Genomic DNA, 19,237 nt, shown 5'->3' on the forward strand with positions numbered 1-19,237 from the left:
GAGCCCCGCATCAGGCTCTGTGCTGACAGCTCAGAGCCTGGAGCCTGCTTCGGATTCTGTGTCTCCCTCTCTCTCTCTCTGCCCCTCCCCGACTTGTGCTCTGTCTCTCTGTCTCAAAAAATAAATACACATTAAATTTTTTTTTTTTAATTTTTTTTTTCAACGTTTATTTATTTTTGGGACAGAGAGAGACAGAGCATGAACGGAGGAGGGGCAGAGAGAGAGGGAGACACAGAATCGGAAACAGGCTCCAGGCTCCGAGCCATCAGCCCAGAGCCCGACGCGGGGCTCGAACTCACGGACCGCGAGATCGTGACCTGGCTGAAGTCGGACGCTTAACCGACTGAGCCACCCAGGCGCCCCACATTAAAATTTTTAAAAATAAAACGGGGACAATAATAATGTCTATGTGAGGGGTTGTTGTGAGAATTGAGTGAAATAAGACATGCCTGGCATATAATGGGTGCTTCCTATTATGGTACATTCATATAATATTCAGCCTTTAAAAATGGTATTGCAGGGGTCGCCTGGGTGGCTCAGTCAGTTAAGCATCCAACTCTTGATTTGGGCTCAGGTCATGATCTCATGGTTCATGAGTTCAAGCCCTGCGTTGGGCTCCTCACTAACAACACAGAGCCTGCTTGGGATTCTCTCTCTCCCTCGCTCTCCATCTCTCAAAAAATAAATAGACTTTGAAAAATAAAAAAATAAAAACGGGGTTGCTGGTAGGGTGCCTGGCTGGCTCAGTCAATAGATCATGTGACTCTTGATCTCTGGGTCATAAGTTCAAGCCCCACATTGGGTGTGGAACCTACTTAAAAATTAAAAAAAATAAAAATAAAAATGGTATTGCAGGTGAATTTTAACATGGAAAGATATGTGGAATATATTAGGTTATTTTTATTTCGACAGTAAAAATGCAGTTTATTCACCTGTTTATAAGACAGTATATAAGAGGCAAAGTGTTTCACATCATAGATTTCACTTCTAACTCCTTGAACTGTTCATTTCTTTTGCTAAAACGAGAGACTAGAGGCGCCTGGGTGGCTTAGTCAGTTAAGTGTCCAACTCTTGATTTGGGCTCGGGTTGTGATCACCTGATTCATGAGATTGAGCCCCACTTTGGGCTCTGCACTGACAGTGCTAGCTCTCTCTCTCCCAAAACAAATAAGTAAACATTTTTTTATAAAAATACAATAAAAGGAGAGACTAATGGGGAAATGCCAGGCAATGCTTAGGCAACTAAAATAAGGTCGGGGTGGGGAGGCAGTGCTAAGGTCATCCTCATAGGTGTGGGCACAAAGGGGCTTTTAGTCGCAAGCTGATTTTCTAGAACTGGTACTGGAAGCACAGGAGCACCACTTCTGGATGTTCATACTTCAGCTCCACCACACAGGCACAGCAGCACCTTCTGGTAGCTGTCCTTGCTGTCTCCCTGGATGTGGTAGCGCAGGGACATGCCATGCTTTCTCTTGAATTCAGACGTAATTTTTAACATGTCCCCTTGCTTCACTTGTGGACACCCATGATTCTAATCAGGGCCTTATCATGAACTCTCTTGCCCTTTAGGAAATCACACAATTAGTCATCAAAATAGGGGGCTTGTTCTGAATACATTGGACCAGGTTCAGAAAAGCATTTTCCAGGTCTCCTTTGACCTACTCCTTGATCATAAGGGCTGTAGCTCTTGTACCTTTCAAATTCTTTCTGGAGGTGACACACACTTGCTTGGTCATGGTTCTGATCCCCTTGAGAACATCAGTTTCTTTCCTCTTTACCCCAGCATTAGAGATCATAGGCATCTAGGGTCAAACAGTTCGTAATCAATGAGCCATCCTCAGCTCTTCTACCCTTTGCAAGGGCAAACATGGGCTTGCAGAAGTCACCAGATGTGGTGGAAAGAATGTCCTTCTCCAGATCAGTCTTGTGCATTTCCTTGTAGACTGCTAATTGGTCCTTGAGCAGATGATCTCAGTGAGGGAGTCCTCATCAGTCCTCAGCACCTTCATGGGGGGAGGCATTCAGCTTGGAAGCCTCATACTGAGCAGTGTTTTCAGTAGGCCCCAAATCACCTTCTCTAGGTGGCCAGTGGAGGCTGAGTTCAATGCTGATGCAAATTCCTTTTTGGCCCTTCTCTGGTAGGTGAAGGCAATATTCTGTCTCTCCTCATTGCTGCGGTTGGTCAATATATTGATGGCAGTGACCTCATCCACACCTTTAGTCTTGATGCCATTTCATTGTTCAAAGGATTCTGCTCAGCATCCACTTGGTGTATGTTTTGACCATCCTGTGTACATTTGGGGACTGTAGAGGGGTCACCCTCCAAGCTGAGTTTGCGCAGAATTTCGTGAACAGTAGACATTCTGATAAGATGCTGGCCCAGGAGCTGAAAGCTGCGAGCATCCCCAGATGCAGAGCCAGAATATATTAAATTATAAAGAAAAAAAATACCCAAACCACAAAACAGTATGTGTGGTAGGATCCAGGTCTGGAAAAATAAACACTGATATATTTGCTATGGTCATGTCTGGATGGTGGGTGTTGCTAGGTTTTTTCCCATTATATTTTATACTGAGTATATCTTGTTTTATCATGAGAAAAAAGTGAGTCAGTTTCCGTTGAAAAAAAAAGATCAGGATGAATAGGTGGTGCACAGAGGGTTTTTAGGGCATTGAAATTACTCAGTCCAATACTGTAATGATGGATATGGGCCATTATATGTATGTCCAAGTCCATAGGGTGTATAACATGGAGAGTGAACCCTAATGTAAACTAGGAGCTTTGGGTGGTGGTGATATGTCAATTTAGGTTCAGCTGTTACAACAATTTACCACTTGCATTCAGATTTTGATGGTGGGAGAAGCCATGCTTATGTGAGAGGAGAGGAAATCTCTATACCTTCCACTCCGTTTTGCTGTGAACCTAAAACTGTTTAAAAAAATAGTCTATTACAAATAAATTAGTTAAAAGATCACATGGGGAAAACAATGAAGAATGCTGGGTAGGAAGGAATAGATATATCCGAGTCTTATAAAGCTACCATATATAATCCCAGTTGTTGTTGATATGTTATTAAACATTGAATTCTAGAAATATTTGATGATGGTAGTGATAATGGTGGTAGTGGTAGTAATGGGCACCATTTACTGAGCACATACTATGTGCCAGGTGTTCTGTTAAGCATATCACATGTATTATTGCCATTATCACAGTTCATACAAATAGGTGCTTGAAAGAGAAAGTCTTGTTACATTGTTCATAACACTATTCCATATAATAATAAAATGTCCAACATATCCCTTTTATGCAAGTTTCATGGAGAAAAGTTTCCTGACTTTGGCAAGAAGGGTCACCTAGTAGCCTTATTGATTTGAATTAGGAATTTTCTTGAACTGTCAACTGTGGCACATGCTTAGAACAGGCTAGTCTGAATTTCTGGCCGGTCAGCAGTCATGGGCTCTTCGATACCTCCTTCTTTATACCCATCCTCTGGATAGAGAGTGAACCAGGCTCTGGGCTGATGAATATCTGAGTGTGTCTCTTCCAAAGTTAAATAGACAATGCTGTTAGGTATCATCTGCTCGTCTGTGTATACTAAAGTAGATCATTTTGCACAGTCCAAATTTTTTGAGTGTGTCATTCAAGGCTTTCCAGCATCTTTGCCCTCTCGACCTCGGAATCTTCCATCCCTCCAGAGATACCTGGTTTTGCACTAGCACGAAACTAACAATCTTTCCTAAAACACATTTCCTAAAACATGCTGTATACTTTCCCTTTTCTATTGCTTATGCTGTCAAACTCCTTGTCCTATGAGTCCCAACTCAAATGCCACCTTGTGCCTTATCTGTCTCCTGTCTCCCACTCCCTATGCCCATTCCCTTAATCTTTGCTTTCTATTCCCACCCCGCTTTGCCTCTATCTCACACGCATTTCCTTGTCTCTCATATAATAATTTGCTTTCGTGTCTGGATTGGAAGGTGTCTGAGTGTAATAACTATGACTTATTAGTTTTTCTTGTAATCTTTCCTTCCCCTCTGAGCAGAAAAGCAGTTCCTTAAACCTAATAAGGGCCCAGTAAATATTGAAATACTTAATGGTTAGCCCTATTTGTCTGTCAGTGAATTATTATAATGAAGTAGTTGTGGCTAACTATCAAATGTAATTTAGATATAGTGAATTTTCAGTTACTGCACATCACTTTTCTATTCTTCTCAACCTTTGCTGTTTCCTCCACCGTCCAGCAGATGATTAGGAAAAAGCAAACTGGTTTTAATATTTTCTTAAGCAAAATGTAACTAGTGAGGTAATATGCTCCTTTAAAAAGTCATATGATACGTTTTTAAATGGAATAAAAATTCAGACCAGGTACTACTTCATAAAAGCATTTGTCCAACACACTCTCTTTGAGCACACATCTTCTCCCCATGTACCAACTCACTCTTCTTACTGCCTTTCCTGGCTACCCCCCACCCATAGGTCTCAGCTAGGAACCTCAGGCCGGTCTTCAGCTCTTCACTCTTTTTTCCTTTTTTTTTTTTAAAGAATTTATTTTTAAGTAACCTCTATTCCCAACGTGGGGCTCGAACTCAACAACCCCGAGATCAAGAGTTGCACGCTGCACCGACTGAGCCAGCCGGGTGCCCCTCTTCACTTTCTGATCGTTTCTCCAGTCTGCCGCCTCCTCTTCTCCCATCCTTTTTTATTCAGACTCTCATCTTTTACCTGGTCTTTGATCCTGCTTCTGGTCCCTTGTCCCTCCACTCTCAGTTTGTTATGTATATGCTGCTAGGGTTGCCTTTCCAAAACAGATATGATCTTGTTTAAAATACCTTTGAGGGGCACCTGGGTGGCTCAATCGGTTAAGCGTCCAACTCTTGATTTCAGCTCAAGTCATGATCTCATGGTTCATGAGATCAAGCCCCACATCGGGCTCTGCGCTGACATTATAGAGCCTGCTTGGGATATTCTCTCTCTCTCTCTCTCTCTCTCTCTCTCTCTTTCTCTTTCTTTCTTTCCCTCTCTCTCTTCCCCTCCCCCACCGTTGGGCACACACGTGTGTGTGCACACTCTCTCTCAGTAAATAAATAAACATTTAAAATACCTTTGAGTTTGAAGAACTCAGAAGGACCTATGCTTTAGGTTTCCTATTGGGCTCAAAGGCTAAAGTCCAGAATCTACCATTTGGTTGCAGCCAAAGTTCCCCAGATTTGCTTCCTTTCATGCTCTGTCATGTACCAAACTTCAGCCACCCTGAATGTCTCTGTTCTCCAAACATGCCTCTGTCTAAGCATCTCTTCCCACTCCCTGAAATACCCTGCTTCCTCTTCTCTACTGAATCCCTGCCCTCCTCCAGGAAGCCTTCCCTAGGACCCCAGGCAGAGATATAGGCTCTGTGCTTTGATTTCTCACTTATCATAACTCGTTCTGGCACCGGCCTACTTTTCCCTACCTACACTTTGAATTTCTCAAGGATAGGAAAATGTTTTATTTACCTTTGAGTCTTCAGGGCCTAGCACAGTGCTTTACCTCATCAAGTATTTCCAAATTCACAACTCAGTGTGCTCTTAAGATATAATGTAGAAGTAAGATATGGTAGATTCATTATCTGGCATTTTAAGGACTGACCAGGATACACGTAGAATGGATAAATGAATTCTAAAGGTAATTTGCAAGCCTCTTTTTCCCAGTTAGCTTTAAATCCCTCCATTCTTTCATGTCTCTCTTGTGTGGGTCCTCATAAGCTTTGAGATAAGGCAGAAAGGGAAAAAGTAGTCTAGACAACAGGTATCTGAACGAGCAAGAGTAAAATGTGCTGGGCTACTTGGAAGTGATTGCCTTAAGTCATTCCGTATTATGAAAGTATGTTTTTCTCAGCTGGGTTCCAAGATACTGGATAGGGTTCTTTTGTTTGTTTTTGCAAGGCAAAACTGGCAAGAAAAAATCAGGTGATTTTAAGATCTAGTGCCTTGGGAGAGCAAAGGTAGAGATAAGCAAAATGTTCTATTGATGTTCTGCTCTGTATTTCTTATGTTAACAGTTATTTTGTTCTGTTTTGATGTATATAGACTTTTGATTACTATAATTTTCAGTCAAGAGTCAGTGGGATTTTTTATTATTTCTTTAATTTTAAACTTCACGAATACTGTTGCTAGCATGGATTAGACACTCAGATACTTTAGATAATTCAACATTGACTTCATTCATGTTTAGAAATAATCAGAAGGGACGCCTGGGTGACTCAGTCAGTTAAGCATCCGACTTCAGCTCATGTCATGATCTCACAGTTCGTGGGTTTGAGTCCCACGTCGGGCTCTGTGCTGACAACTCAGAGCCTGGAGCCTGCTTCGGATTCTGTGTCTCCCTCTCTCTCTGCCCCTCCCTCGCTCACTCTTTCAAGAATAAATAAGCTTTAAAAATTTTTTTCAAAGAAATAATTAATCAGCAACATTAAAGCCAGCTTGACTTCTATTTATTTTTTATTGAAGTGTAACTAACAATGTTATGTTAGTTTTGGGTATTGACTTTTATATTTTAAATTTCAGTTTTTGCCACCTTCTTCCATTCCCATTCCTAGTCATGCTTCCTTTGGTCGCCTTCACCAAATCAAACAGGTAAGAAGACTTTCGAAACTCATAGCTGTTCAGTAAAAAAAGGAAACTTTATTTTTCTTTAGAAAAATACCTAGCGTTCAGTAATTCCAAGTGAGGTCACGTGTGATTCTGTTTTTAATTCCAGGAATGGTTCCTCTAAAACAAAAGCAACTATGGAGTCCTGTATTTCTTCGGGTTATAAACTGATAGATTCCAGAAAGACAGTGTATTCTTCTACCTTGAATCTGGCTTCTTTCAGAGCTCTCAAAGAAAAGGAATGCTATCTAGAAAAATTAATTTTTTAGGTTCATAATAACCATAGTTATCATGGTGTTTTTTAAACCGCCAGATGAAATTTTTTGACAGATGAACAGCCTTTATGCTATCGTTCTGTGCTCATTTCTTAGTGACCTGAGTTCAGGGACACATTGTACTTCACTGGCTTACGTTTTGTGCAGGCGTGTGTGTGTGTGCATGTGTGTGTTTAATAGCAAACGCCTAATACAGTTAAACCTTTTAATTATCCAAAGATTAGCCACAGAACTCAAAAGATCAAATCCCCACTCCTCCACAGGTGGTGGGATTTTTCTGACCCAGCTACAAGCAGACTTTTGTTCAAGAGGGGCTTAACTGTTATGGAGCACTTATTATTCACTTAGTGCTGTAACAGGTACTTCACATGTGTGGTTTCATTTTATCTCGCAACAACCTTATAAGATCAGAATCTAACGATGGGAGAAATTTAGTAATTTACCCAATGTCCAGGGTCAGTGACTATCAGAGCCAGATTTAGCCCCAAATTACTGGATTCCTTTCCAGCTACCCTTTCCCTATTTCAGTGGCAAAAAAGCCAAAATATCTCATGAGCCTGGTGTTTAGGATTCCAACTTCTGCTTCCTTTCCCTCTCGCCCTCTCACGCCATGACTTCCCTAAGGTCCAGTTTATCATCCAGTAGAAAAATAGTATGGTAAAAAGATTCTTTTACTTTTTAGTAGATAAAACATTCTTTGTCTTTGTGAGTATGGAGCTATTTTAGAAATTCAAAAGAGCCTAAAACTAGTAGGTGAGATGACCTCTGGTTTATCTGTGCAATTTGCTTTGTTGCTTCCTCTAAATGAGACCAATATTTAGAAATTGATTACATGTTGCTATTTGATTATGAAGCTTGAACTCAAGATTAATTTAATTGGTTTGTAAAATAAATCATAAGGCACTCTGTTTCCATAGTGACAGAATATACATTATATAAACATTTAAAATGAAACACAAGTAGAAAGTAAATTAAATGGGAAAACAGAAATACTTCAATCTGGGTACTGATTGAATGGAAAATTAAGACTTATTTTCAGCAACTTAATGGTCTGGTATCTTTTTTTTAATTTTTAAAATATTTTTTAAAAATATTTGAGTGGGGAGGGAGAACATGAGCGAGGGAGAGGCAGAGGAAGAGGAAGAGACAGAATCTCAAGCAGGCTCCACACTGTCAGTGCAAAGCCTGATGCGGGTCTCAGTCTCACACACTGTGAGATCATAACCTGAGCCAAAGGCAAGAGTCGGACACTCGACCAACTGAGCCACCCAGCCACCCCCTTACACATATCTTAAATTGCATATTTCTTTATGTGTATGCTTTAACTATGGCTTCTTTTTAGCTATTGATCTTATTAACCTTTTGGGAAGGAGGATGCTTGAAGGTAAATCTTGATATCTTTTTACCCATAAACACTCAGTATGAATCTCTGAGAAGGACTTTTTTCCTACATAATCACAATGCCATCATTACATCTAGCAAAATTAAGTTATTCTGTATTGTCATCTAATAACCAGTCTATGTTGAAATTTCATTATTCCCCAAAGTATCTTTTCTGCTGATCCAAACATGTTCCAACTATGATCTCTCAGATCTCTTTTATTTAAAATAGCCTTTCCTCCTGTTCTTATTTCATGCCACTTATTTTTTGAAGAAACCAGGCCATTTGTCATGTAGACTACCCTACATTCTGATTCTGCTTCTGTGTGATGTTGTTTAATATGTTCTTTTATTTCCTGTATTTCCTATAAACTGATTTGAATAAATTTTCTTTTACTTTTAAATAAGCACACATACTTGGGGTGCCTGAGTGGCTCAGTTGGTTGAGCGTCCAACTTCGGCTCAGGTCATGATCTCACGGTCCGTGAGTTCGAGCCCCGCGTCGGGCTCTGTGCTGACAGCTCGGAGCCTGGAGCCTGTTTCAGATTCTGTGTCTCCCTCTCTCTGACCCTCCCCCATTCATGCTCTGTCTCTCTCTGTCTCAAAAATAAATAAACGTTTAAAAAAAAAAATAAGCACACATACCAAGTCAATATTAGGTCCTGGGTCAACATTTAAGTAGATGTGTGGTTTAAGTTGCCCCTTTCCTAGTAGGCGGCTAATGGGTAATTTTTTCTCTACAGGGGTTGTTAGCTGTTTTCTAGGTATTAGAGAGCGTGAGAAAATGAAGCTGGAAGTTAATTTTCTGTCCACCCCCCAGTTTTATTGAGATGTAATTTACATATGAGGTTGTATAAGATGTACAGTATAAGTATACAGTATAAGTATAAGATGTACAGTAATGATTTGATTTATGTATTGTGAGATGATTACCATGGAAGTTAATTTTCTTAAATTTTTTTTTAATTTTTATTTTTGAGAGAAAAACACAGACACACACACACACACACACACACACACACACACACACACACAGCGTGAGCAGGGGAAGGGCAGAGAGAGAGGGAGACACAGAATCCGAAGCAGGCTCCAGGCTCCAAGCTGTCAGCACAGAGCCAGACGCGGGGCTCAAAGTCACAGACTGCGAGATCATGACCTGAGCCAAAGTTGGACAGTTAACTGACTGAGCCACCCAGACGCCCCTAGGAACTATTCTTTTCATGTAATTTTTCCTTTCCTAATACCAATTGAGTTTATGTTTCAAGAGGTTTGGAAGCACTCGGCTTTTAGTTCCCTATACCAAAGCCCTAAACATAAGTAACCGCGCTGCTGAGATAGTTTGTGTATTCGTTTTCTAAGGTTGCCACAACAAAGTACCACACACGGGGGGGGCTCACCAAACAGAAGTGTATTTTCTCACCACTCTGGAGGCTACAAGTCTGAGATCAAGGTGTTGGCAGGATTGGCTTCTTCTGAGGGCTGTGAGAGAAGGATCTGTTCCAAGCCTCTCTCATTGACCTATAAATAGCCATCTTCATGTTCACATGGTGTTTTCCCTACACATTTGTCTGTTTCCAAATTTCTCCTTTTTATAAGGACATATTGGATTACGGCCCACCCTCGTAACCTGGTTCTAACTTGATTACTTCTGCAAATGCTCTATCTCCAAATAAAGTCACATTCTGAAGCACTGGGGGTTAGGACTTCGACATATGGATTTTAGGGGGACACTATTCCACCCATAACAGTTTGTTCATGGTATATGGTTCTATAATTTTACATTTATTTCCTGACTTGTCAAATAGGATATAAAATCATTGATACCTAGTAAGAACTTGACTTTTTCTGCAGTACCTTAAGTAGCATCAGTTTAATTACCTACTTGCACACTACCTCTGCATTTCTAGCATCTCTCCTATTTATATCTTCACAGATGTAAACTTTAGCACCATGTATTATAGTCTTTGTTTTATCTCAACTGGTTTGGATAAATTAAACTGGGTTTAGACACAAATGTAAGGGAACTTTATGAAATGCAGCCATTTAAAACATTGTGCCAGCTGGAGTAGAGGGCATGATTTTAACAGGGACAATATCAGTTATCACAGTTTCACAGTTACTTTGTCTTAGGGACTTTGCTACCACTTCTAGTCTAGGAAAGCAACGGCATTAGATTTCTGTTCTGTGTTTTTCGGTCTTCCTTGGAACCTACCAAGTACCTGGTCTTTTTTATGAAGAGATGTTCTTTAAGGGAATAGCCTAACTTGTTTTAAAGGAAATTTAATTTGACCTTAACTCACAAATTGTTCATTCTTTCAGCAAGCATTTGTTAAGCCCTGTGCCGACACCGGGCAACCAAAATCTTTCAGGCATACTCACCTTCAGAGAGCACAGTGGGTAGCTCACCATTTCCATTTTTACCTTGGATACTAAAAAGCTGAAAGCTAAGTTCAGTGCTCAAGTGCAACAACTCTCCTTAACCTGGGTTTCTAGCAGGCAGCGCTGTTTGTCCCTCAGAGATAATGTGGCTCTTGATTTGTTTTTTTAGTATTTATTTACTTTCGGGAGAGCGCAAGCAGGGGAGGGGCAGAGAGAAGGGGACAGAGGATCTGAAGCGGGCTCTGCGCTGACAGGCTGACAGCAGCCAGCCCGATGTGGGGCTCGAACTCACGAACCGTGAGATCGTGACCTGAACCAAAGTCGGACGCTCAACCAACTGAGCCACCCAGGTACCCCTCTTGACTTTTTATCCTTATTTTAACAATCATACTTCATTATAAGCATCTCATATCCATTTTGGAAACAGGCAAGATATAAATGATAAAAGAGTCAACCTGCTTTTACTAACAACCTTCAAAATAGCTGATGTTGGGTAATGCTCCAACTTCCAACGGAACAGTGAGCAAAATCCTGTCCTACTTCGGGAAAAATTGCTCTTGGTCGTTGAGTAAATTACAGAGTGTTTTGAGCTTCTCACTACAGGAAAACGTCTACATCAGTATTAGGTGGAAGGACTATACTAACTTTACATTTTGTTGAAAAGGTTTACTGTTACTCCATTGTTTTTAAAGACTAACTTCTTAAACTTCCTTTCCCAATTTCCCTCACTTTCCATAATGACATCAAAAGAACTCAAAGCTCTAGGTTCACCTTCAGTTCTTCCTTATTTTTCTACTGTATCTAATTAGGCATCTAATCCTATTAATTCTTCCTTGACAACATCCTCTCTGTTCCCACTTCCTTCTGTCCCTTGGGTCCATCCAGATTACTGTAGAAATATTCTAAGAGATTTCCTATCTCTGTCAGTTTAATCCGACTTCCACAACCAACAGCAAGATCACTTCTCTGAGACATCATTTTCACCTTTTTCTCCCCTGTGCAGAAAGTTATAATGCCTTCCCATTACCTACTGAATAAGAGTAAGAGTAAGTACAGCTAGGTTGTAGCGAGCACTTACTCACATAGGTTGCCAGGCGCTGTGATAAGAACTGTACAACCACTTCGTTATTCTCAGTTTGTATCATCATCTTCATAGGAATGAAGAGACTGAGGCTGAGGTTAATTCACTTGCCTAGGATTGACAGGTAAAAAGTTACAGAGCCCAGGTTCGACCCAGTTCTGTTTGGCTCCAAAGCCTGTGGTCCTAACAACTATGGTGTTCTGTGCAAACTCTTTAAGTCCCAACCCTTCAATTATTTACGATCCTAGAAATCTGGCCCTGTTTTACCTCTCCAGTTTTAGCCTCATCGCTTCTCAGTACAAACTGTTTCAGTCAAGCCGGTCTCACTCCCCTCAGACCTGCCATATTCGTTCCCTCCTCTAAGCTTTTGTTCACATGCTTCCTTCTGCTTGGAATACCTTCCCCTCCACCCTCTGCTTGTCCAGATTTTAAACCACTTTCAGGGCCTAGGTCAAATTTTCATTCACACAACTCACGCCACTCTTCTATTCCAGACTACCCATAACGTGTATTGTTTATATAGACGGTAATATTTAAGCTCTTTTGATCATACACTGCATCAGTGCAAAATGTTTTAGCACATCCTTCCAGTACATGTAAACTGTATTTACATTATGGATATGTACTTCCAAGCTGGTATGTAACGTGAGTCATAGAATATATGAGCAACACAAATACAGAAAGGATGAGATAAAGACGAAATGATGTTTTTAGGACATTTTAAAATGTATTGTATTAATTACGAGTCATTATTGAGAGGGAATGTGGGTCCATATTTCTAGTAGTGTTCATGACCTCAAATTATTTTAGCCAGCTCCTTGACAGAGACTAGTTCAGCATTGTGTTTTCACAAGAAGGTGGAAGGTGATGTGCTGGGCTAGGAGTAGCACAAGCGCCACCTTTGTCACCTCCCTGTCACTTGCTTAGACTTGTATTATGAATCTTCTGTCCGACATTTCTTTATAGAAATCTTGTTAAGATACTTGTCCATTTTGGGGCGCCTGGGTGGCGCAGTCGGTTAAGCGTCCGACTTCAGCCAGGTCACGATCTCGCGGTCCGGGAGTTCGAGCCCCGCGTCGGGCTCTGGGCTGATGGCTCAGAGCCTGGAGCCTGTTTCTGATTCTGTGTCTCCCTCTCTCTCTGCCCCTCCCCCATTCATGCTCTGTCTCTCTCTGTCCCAAAAATAAATAAACGTTGAAAGTATCAAAAAAAAAAAAAAAAAAAAAAAGATACTTGTCCATTTTGTGGAACTCGGTTTAATTAAAACTAGATAATATATCCATGTGGCCACCTAACTTGCAACTCATTACAACTAGCCTCCCCCCAAATGCTGTTCTTTTGCAAGATCTTTGGTCTCCATGGGCTGAGTGAGAGCACCTGTGTCAGTCTGTATATCTAATATTAGCAAACCTTCATTTCTTACCATCTTAGATTTAAAATGTGTAAATTGAATTTTTTTTTTTTTTTTTTTTTTGCTTCTCTGTGAATCACCATGTATACTTCCTGGGCTATGATCATGCTTACTTTGGAGAGCACCAACCTGATGTATATAAAATTTGTCTCTCAAATATGATTCTAGGTCATTTTCGGGAAAGCTCATCTGCTTATTTCATGTTCCCCATCATATTTAGCACCATATTTGCCCAACTGTGTCCTAGGTACTTTATTATGTGTAAAATATGTTTTTAAGAATACCAGGGTGAATTTGGACTGTAGGATTTTTTTAAAAGCCATTTTAACCATTTTTAAGAGTACAATTCAGTGGCATTAAGTACTTTCACAGTGTTGGACAATCATCATCACTTTTCATTTCCAGAATTTTTCATCCTGCCAGACAGAAACTCCATGCCCGTTCAGCAGTAACTTCCTACTTAACCTCCTTCTCCTGTAACCTCTATTCTACTTTCTATTTCTATGAAGGTTTGACTATTCTAGGTACCATATATAAGTGGAACCACAAAATATTCGTTCTTTTGTGTTTATATCACTTAACATAATGTTTGCAGTATTCAACCATGTTATATGTAGCATGTGTCAGAACTTCATTCCTTTGTATGGAATTGTGTTTATATCACATTTTTTAATCCATTCATCTGGTGGTGGACACCGGGTTGTTTCCAACTTTTGGTTATTATAAATAGTGCTGCTATGAACTTTGGTGTAGAAGTCTCTGTTTGAGTTCCTGTTTTCAATACTTTTGCGTATATACATAGGAGTGGGATTGTTGGATAATATGGTAAGTCAATGTTTAACTTTTTGAGAAACTGTCAAATTGTCTCCTACAGAGTCTGCACCATTTTACATTCCCACCAGCAATGTCTAAAAGCTCTAATTTCTCCACATTTTTACCAACACTTGTTATTTTCCACATTTTTAAATAACAGCTATTCTGGGGCACCTGGGTGGCTCAGTTGGTTGAGCATCCACCTCTAAATTTCAGCTCAGGTCATGATCCCAAGGTTGTGGGATCAAGCCCCACATTGGGCTCCATACTAGGCATGGAGCCTGCTTAAGATTCTCTCTTATTCTCCCTCTCTCTGTCTCTCTCTCTCCCCTTCCTTCCCTCTGTCCCTCCCCCCCCCCCCGCTCATGTTCTCTCACTCTCAAATAAACAAATACTATCCTAATGAGTGTGAAGTACTAGCTCTTTGCAGTTTTGAATTGCATTTCCCTAATGACAAATGTTGAACATTTTTCACATGCTTATTGACCATTTGTTTTAATTTTGTAATGTTTATTTATTTTTGACAGAGAGAGAGAGAGAGACAGAGCATGAGTGGGGGCAGGGCAGAGAGAGAGGGAGACACAGAATCGGAAGCAGGCTCTAGGCTCCTAGCCGTCAGCACGGAGCCTGATGTGAGGCTCAAACTCAATAAGCTTGAGATCATGACCTGAGCTGAAGTCAGAGGCTCAACCAACTGAGCCACTCAGGTGCCCCGCTTATTGACCATTTGTATATCTTTGAAAAAATACCTGTTCAAGTCCTTTGCCCATATTTTAATTTGTTGTTTGTTTTGTTGTTGTTGTTGTTGTTGTTGTTGTTGTTGAGTTGTAAGTGTTCTTTATATGTTCTGGATATTAATCCCTTATCAAATGTAAGATTTGCAAATATCTCTTCCAATTCTGTGCTTCTTTTCACTCTCTTGATCGTGTCTTTTGTTGCACAAAAGTTTTAAATTTTTACGAAGTCTGTTTTTTTCTTTTGTTACCTGTGCTTTTGGTGTTACATCTGTGAAATCATTATCAAATCCAATTCATAAGGCTTTTGCCCTATGTTTTCATGTAAGAGTTTTATAGTTTTAGGTCTTACGTTTAGGTGTTTCATCCATTTCAAGTTAATTTTTATATATGGTATAAGGAAAGGTTTCAACTTCATTCTTTTGCATGTGGGTGTTCAGTTTTCTCAGCACCATTTGTTGAAAAGACTGTCCTTTCCCCATTGAATGGTTTGGCACCCTCGTCAAAAATCAACATGTATCTGAGTGTTCATTTCTGAGCTCTCTATTCTGTTCCTTTGGTCTATATGCCCTTATGCTAGTACCACACTGTTCTGATTACTATAGCTTTGTAGTAAGTTTTGAAATCAGGAAATGTGAATCCTCCACGTTTAGTCTTCTTTTTCAAGATTGTTCTGGTGATTCAGAGCCTCTTGAGATTCCATGTGAATTTTAGGTTGGGTGTTTGTATTTCTGCAAAACAAAAAATGCCACTGGGATCTTGACAGGGGTTGCATTGCATCTGTAGATCACTTTGGATAGTATTGCCATCTTAACAGTATTAAGTTTTCTAACTCATGAACACAGTATCTTTCCATATGTGGATTATTTTTAAAAATATTTATGTGAGGGCACCTGGGTGCCTCGGTCGGTTAAGCGTCCAGCTTCAGCTCAGGTCGTGATCTCACAGTTTGTGAGTTTGAACCCCACGTCGGGTTCTGTGCTGACAGCTCAGAGCCTGGAGTCTGCTTCCGATTCTGTGTCCCCCCTCCCTCTCTCTCTCTCTGCCCCTCCCCCGCTCGTGCTCTGTCTCTCTGTGTTTCAAAAATAAATAAAACATTAAAACAAATTAAAAAAAATAAAAATAACTATGTGAGAAATTATACTTGCATTTATAAAAAAGGTCAAACACTATGGTAAAGTACAAAGAAAGAAAGAACAAATTACCCTAAACCGCACTACTCATTGATAAGTACTGTGAACTTTTTGGTGAATATCCTTCTGAACACCTCTTGTTTATAATTTTACATAAATAGCATGTGAGGATTTTTCCTACTTGATATGTAATACATGTTTCTCAATGTCAACGACTAGATTTAAATCCATGTTTGCACCATCATTTACTTAAACAAACCCATACTGATAGACATTTAGTTTGCTTTGGACTATGAGTAATATTTGTGAGTATCATAGTATGAATCGTAGGAAAAATAGTATAACAATAAATGTTTGACATTTTCTCTTTTGCATGAGGAAAGGTACAAAGTGTTTCATCTAAGAAGTTTCTGCATATCTGATGTACTGCAATGCATTAGTAATAGATCTTTGGTGTAGTAGGTTCAATAATGAAAAGTAGAGAACTAGACATGTGTTTAGAGATTTGTTTACACTCTGGCTCTTCTAGAGCCCAGTGAATAATGATAAAGGTACAACCAAATGAAACAATTTTGTAAAACCATAGGAACGGGTATTCATTTATTCTCATGTTCTGCCTTTCAGGAAGAAGGCATGGATTTAGTAAATAGAGAAGCAATGCATGAATGGTGAGTCGTGTGCTTTGAATTACTATTCTGATCATTTCTCTATTCAGTTATGTCTTTTCTTTTGGTTAGGCAAACTGCAGTACTGATATCTCTTCTTTTGTAGGGAGGTACAAACTGCAAAACAGATAAGTCAGTCTTGGGAAGAAAGCTTGAAACTGGTATGGTATTAACATTTCACTTTTATTGAAAGTTTTACTGATTTTCGGTGTTGGCAATACCTACTTCTGCTGTAATTTCTAGAAATCCAAGCTCTCGTTTGAAACTGAAATTTATATGCTGCATAAATCATTTTTGATCGCTCTTAAGAAACAGTTTATGACTTACTCGTAAAAATAACTGACATCATTTGAAAGTGGGGTTCACAGTAAATAGTTGTCTGATACAAAACCATCGTTGTTTTGGACCAGCTTCCTCTGTCCTAGTAAGTCTAAGAAGAGTTCAGTTCTGCTGGTCAAATTGCTCACATGACAAAACAATAAATGATTTCACTCCTTTCTACATAATTGATTAACTACATATTAGAGTCTTAAACCACAGACAGTGGGTTTCTTGGATAAATACTGCATTTTTATTCCTGTAACGTATATACTCACACTAACATTTTAACATGCAACCTTTAATTTGAACATATTTGGAATTTCATTACATCCCCTGGTAACATTTTTCCATGTCTCTGTACACATTATGGTCTTACTTAGTTGTAGAAGTTGAGTGATGTTTAGGCTTCTTTTCCATGGACATCTCAGATAATGATAGAACAGGAATTGAGCTGAAATTTGAGTAGGAGAGATTCTGGTTAGATGTCTGTTTCCAGATTTGGGAATGATTAGATTAGAAAATGGGTCATCAGCAGAAACAGTGGCATCTTATTTTCCTTTGAGCCCTGAGTGCCTTAGACGGGCATCTATCCCTGGTTTGGGAGTGGGTCCTAAAGAATGAGTAGATAGCCTCTGGAGTCTGCCCCTTTTTATGTTTGGGGCCAACACAATTTATGGATGCTGCTGCATTCCCTTAACTGACCCACTTCTAATTACTTCAGGTGTTGGCACGAGGGAGTGAATCTGTGAATGTGTTAGGATGTGTAAGGGAACACGTAACTTTACCTGCGTCTCGGAAAACAAAAGAGCACATTTCAAAGCCCCGAATTATGCAATACTGATTCTATCTATATAAAATCTATCAACATTTTTTATAGCTGTAGTTATCGTTGCTGCCTCATTTGTATCTTAGTTCTAACCAAATCCTTTTTGATTGTTTCCTGGAAATGGTATTGTAGTCTTCAAAAACAAGGTACAGGTCAAACCAGAAGAGAAAATTTTTAATTTAGGATTTGTGTATATACTAGTAAGTATGGCTCAATATCACGTATTCATGTTCTACATCTTTGGGGACACTAGGGAAGCCCCTCGACTTGCCATGTGACTCTTTTTTCTAAAAGGGGAAAGGGTGCCTTGGCTTATTGAGGTGAATCGTGGGTTCCCTGCTTGTTTTAGGATGATGTGAGCTCCTCACCGTGGTGCACTCACTGATTCAGTAAGGGTTCCCTTCCCCATGCAGCAGCTATCTCCTTAAGTGTTTGATAGGGAAGCAATTGGTGCTCCAATTGTACACTGCTTTCTGCCTACACAGAGTGCCAGTGATTTAGAGAAACCATCTTCAAAGTGCATTGGTTTAATTCCAGTACCCCCAGCACCTTCTCCCACCAGGGGGATTGGGAAGGTAAGAAAGGAGAGCCTAAGAATCTGTGTCCCTTGAAATACCTATGAGATATTAACGTTTCACCACCCAAACTTTGGGGGGGGATATATTTTGCTATAGCACATCTGATCCTAAACGACAGTTTTCCCTTCCTTTTCATTTCTTGAACTATTATTAACATATAACAAAAGTCGCCAACTTTGAAGTATGTGACTTCATTAACTTTGGTACTTGTGTATAATCCTGTAGCCCTAACCATAACCCGGATGTAGAACCGTTCCCACGCTCTAGACAATGTCCTCGTGATCTTTTGTAGTCCATTGCCTTCTCTCCCCCACCCCCTGCCCCCACTAGGAAACCACTGATCTGCTTTCTGAGAAGAGTGGTGGTTTTAAACCCTCTGTTCTAATTTGGTTTTAGCAATATTTTTCTCCATCGTTACAAACTTATGTGAATTACACCGCTCTGTCTCCAAGTCCTAGTCCCAGTCCTACGCAACAATTTCCAATGTAAGTTCATGTTGTATGAAAATACCAAAGTGCTTATAAAATAAGAATTTTAGAAACTTACAAGAAATTTTAGCTCCAGGTTCTATGACAACCACAGAAGTAATGTGTTTTTTGCTAAATTAAGATGTCATTGTTTTGGTTTACCATTTTGTATATTGAAAAGAATCAAGTGAGTTAAGGACATGTGAGAACATGTGAATGTATGAAGAATCAGTTATTCATTAACCCTGTTTGAACATAGTCTTCCTCTCCAAGCTTGTTGATAAGGATCAAAGCTAATTCTTGAGCTGTAAACAGCTGCACCTGCTCATTTACCGATGATTCTCACCTTGATTCAAGGCAAGTCACAACCAGAACAGTAGGTCTTTCTAGCTTTTTCCCCCCATAATTTCAAAAAATCCTGAATCCTTCTAAACTGTAAGACAGTTTGCTATCCTGAGGCATTCCTGTTTTTAACCCAGATTTAGAGAAAAGCAATAAAATGATGTGATACTACATAGTCCTTTTTTAGTGTATGTCCTTAGATCTAT

The 19,237-nt window shown here is 39.8% G+C and overlaps 1 protein-coding gene across 9 annotated transcripts in view; it reads left to right on the top strand.

Annotated features, from left to right (window-relative positions):
- The window catches only part of LOC125157121 (P2R1A-PPP2R2A-interacting phosphatase regulator 1-like), a 103,023-nt gene that overhangs the window by 15,063 nt on the left and 68,723 nt on the right, over positions 1-19,237 (top strand). For 7 of the 9 annotated variants that reach the window (XR_007148864.1, XM_047843365.1, XM_047843366.1 and 4 more), the window contains 5 exons: positions 6,543-6,611; positions 16,457-16,500; positions 16,604-16,658; positions 18,130-18,219; positions 18,619-18,707. Coding sequence is in view for 8 of the 9 variants with exons in the window: in XM_047843365.1 (XP_047699321.1) it covers positions 6,543-6,611; positions 16,457-16,500; positions 16,604-16,658; positions 18,130-18,219; positions 18,619-18,707 (347 nt within the window). In the remaining variant the exon portion in view is untranslated. The remainder of the gene's footprint in view (positions 1-6,542; positions 6,612-16,456; positions 16,501-16,603; positions 16,659-18,129; positions 18,220-18,618; positions 18,708-19,237) is intronic. The other 2 variants (XM_047843371.1, XM_047843370.1) reach the window with 2 other exon arrangements.

Source organism: Prionailurus viverrinus, chromosome X (assembly GCF_022837055.1).
Source record: "Prionailurus viverrinus isolate Anna chromosome X, UM_Priviv_1.0, whole genome shotgun sequence".
NCBI classification, from domain to species: Eukaryota; Metazoa; Chordata; class Mammalia; order Carnivora; family Felidae; genus Prionailurus; species Prionailurus viverrinus.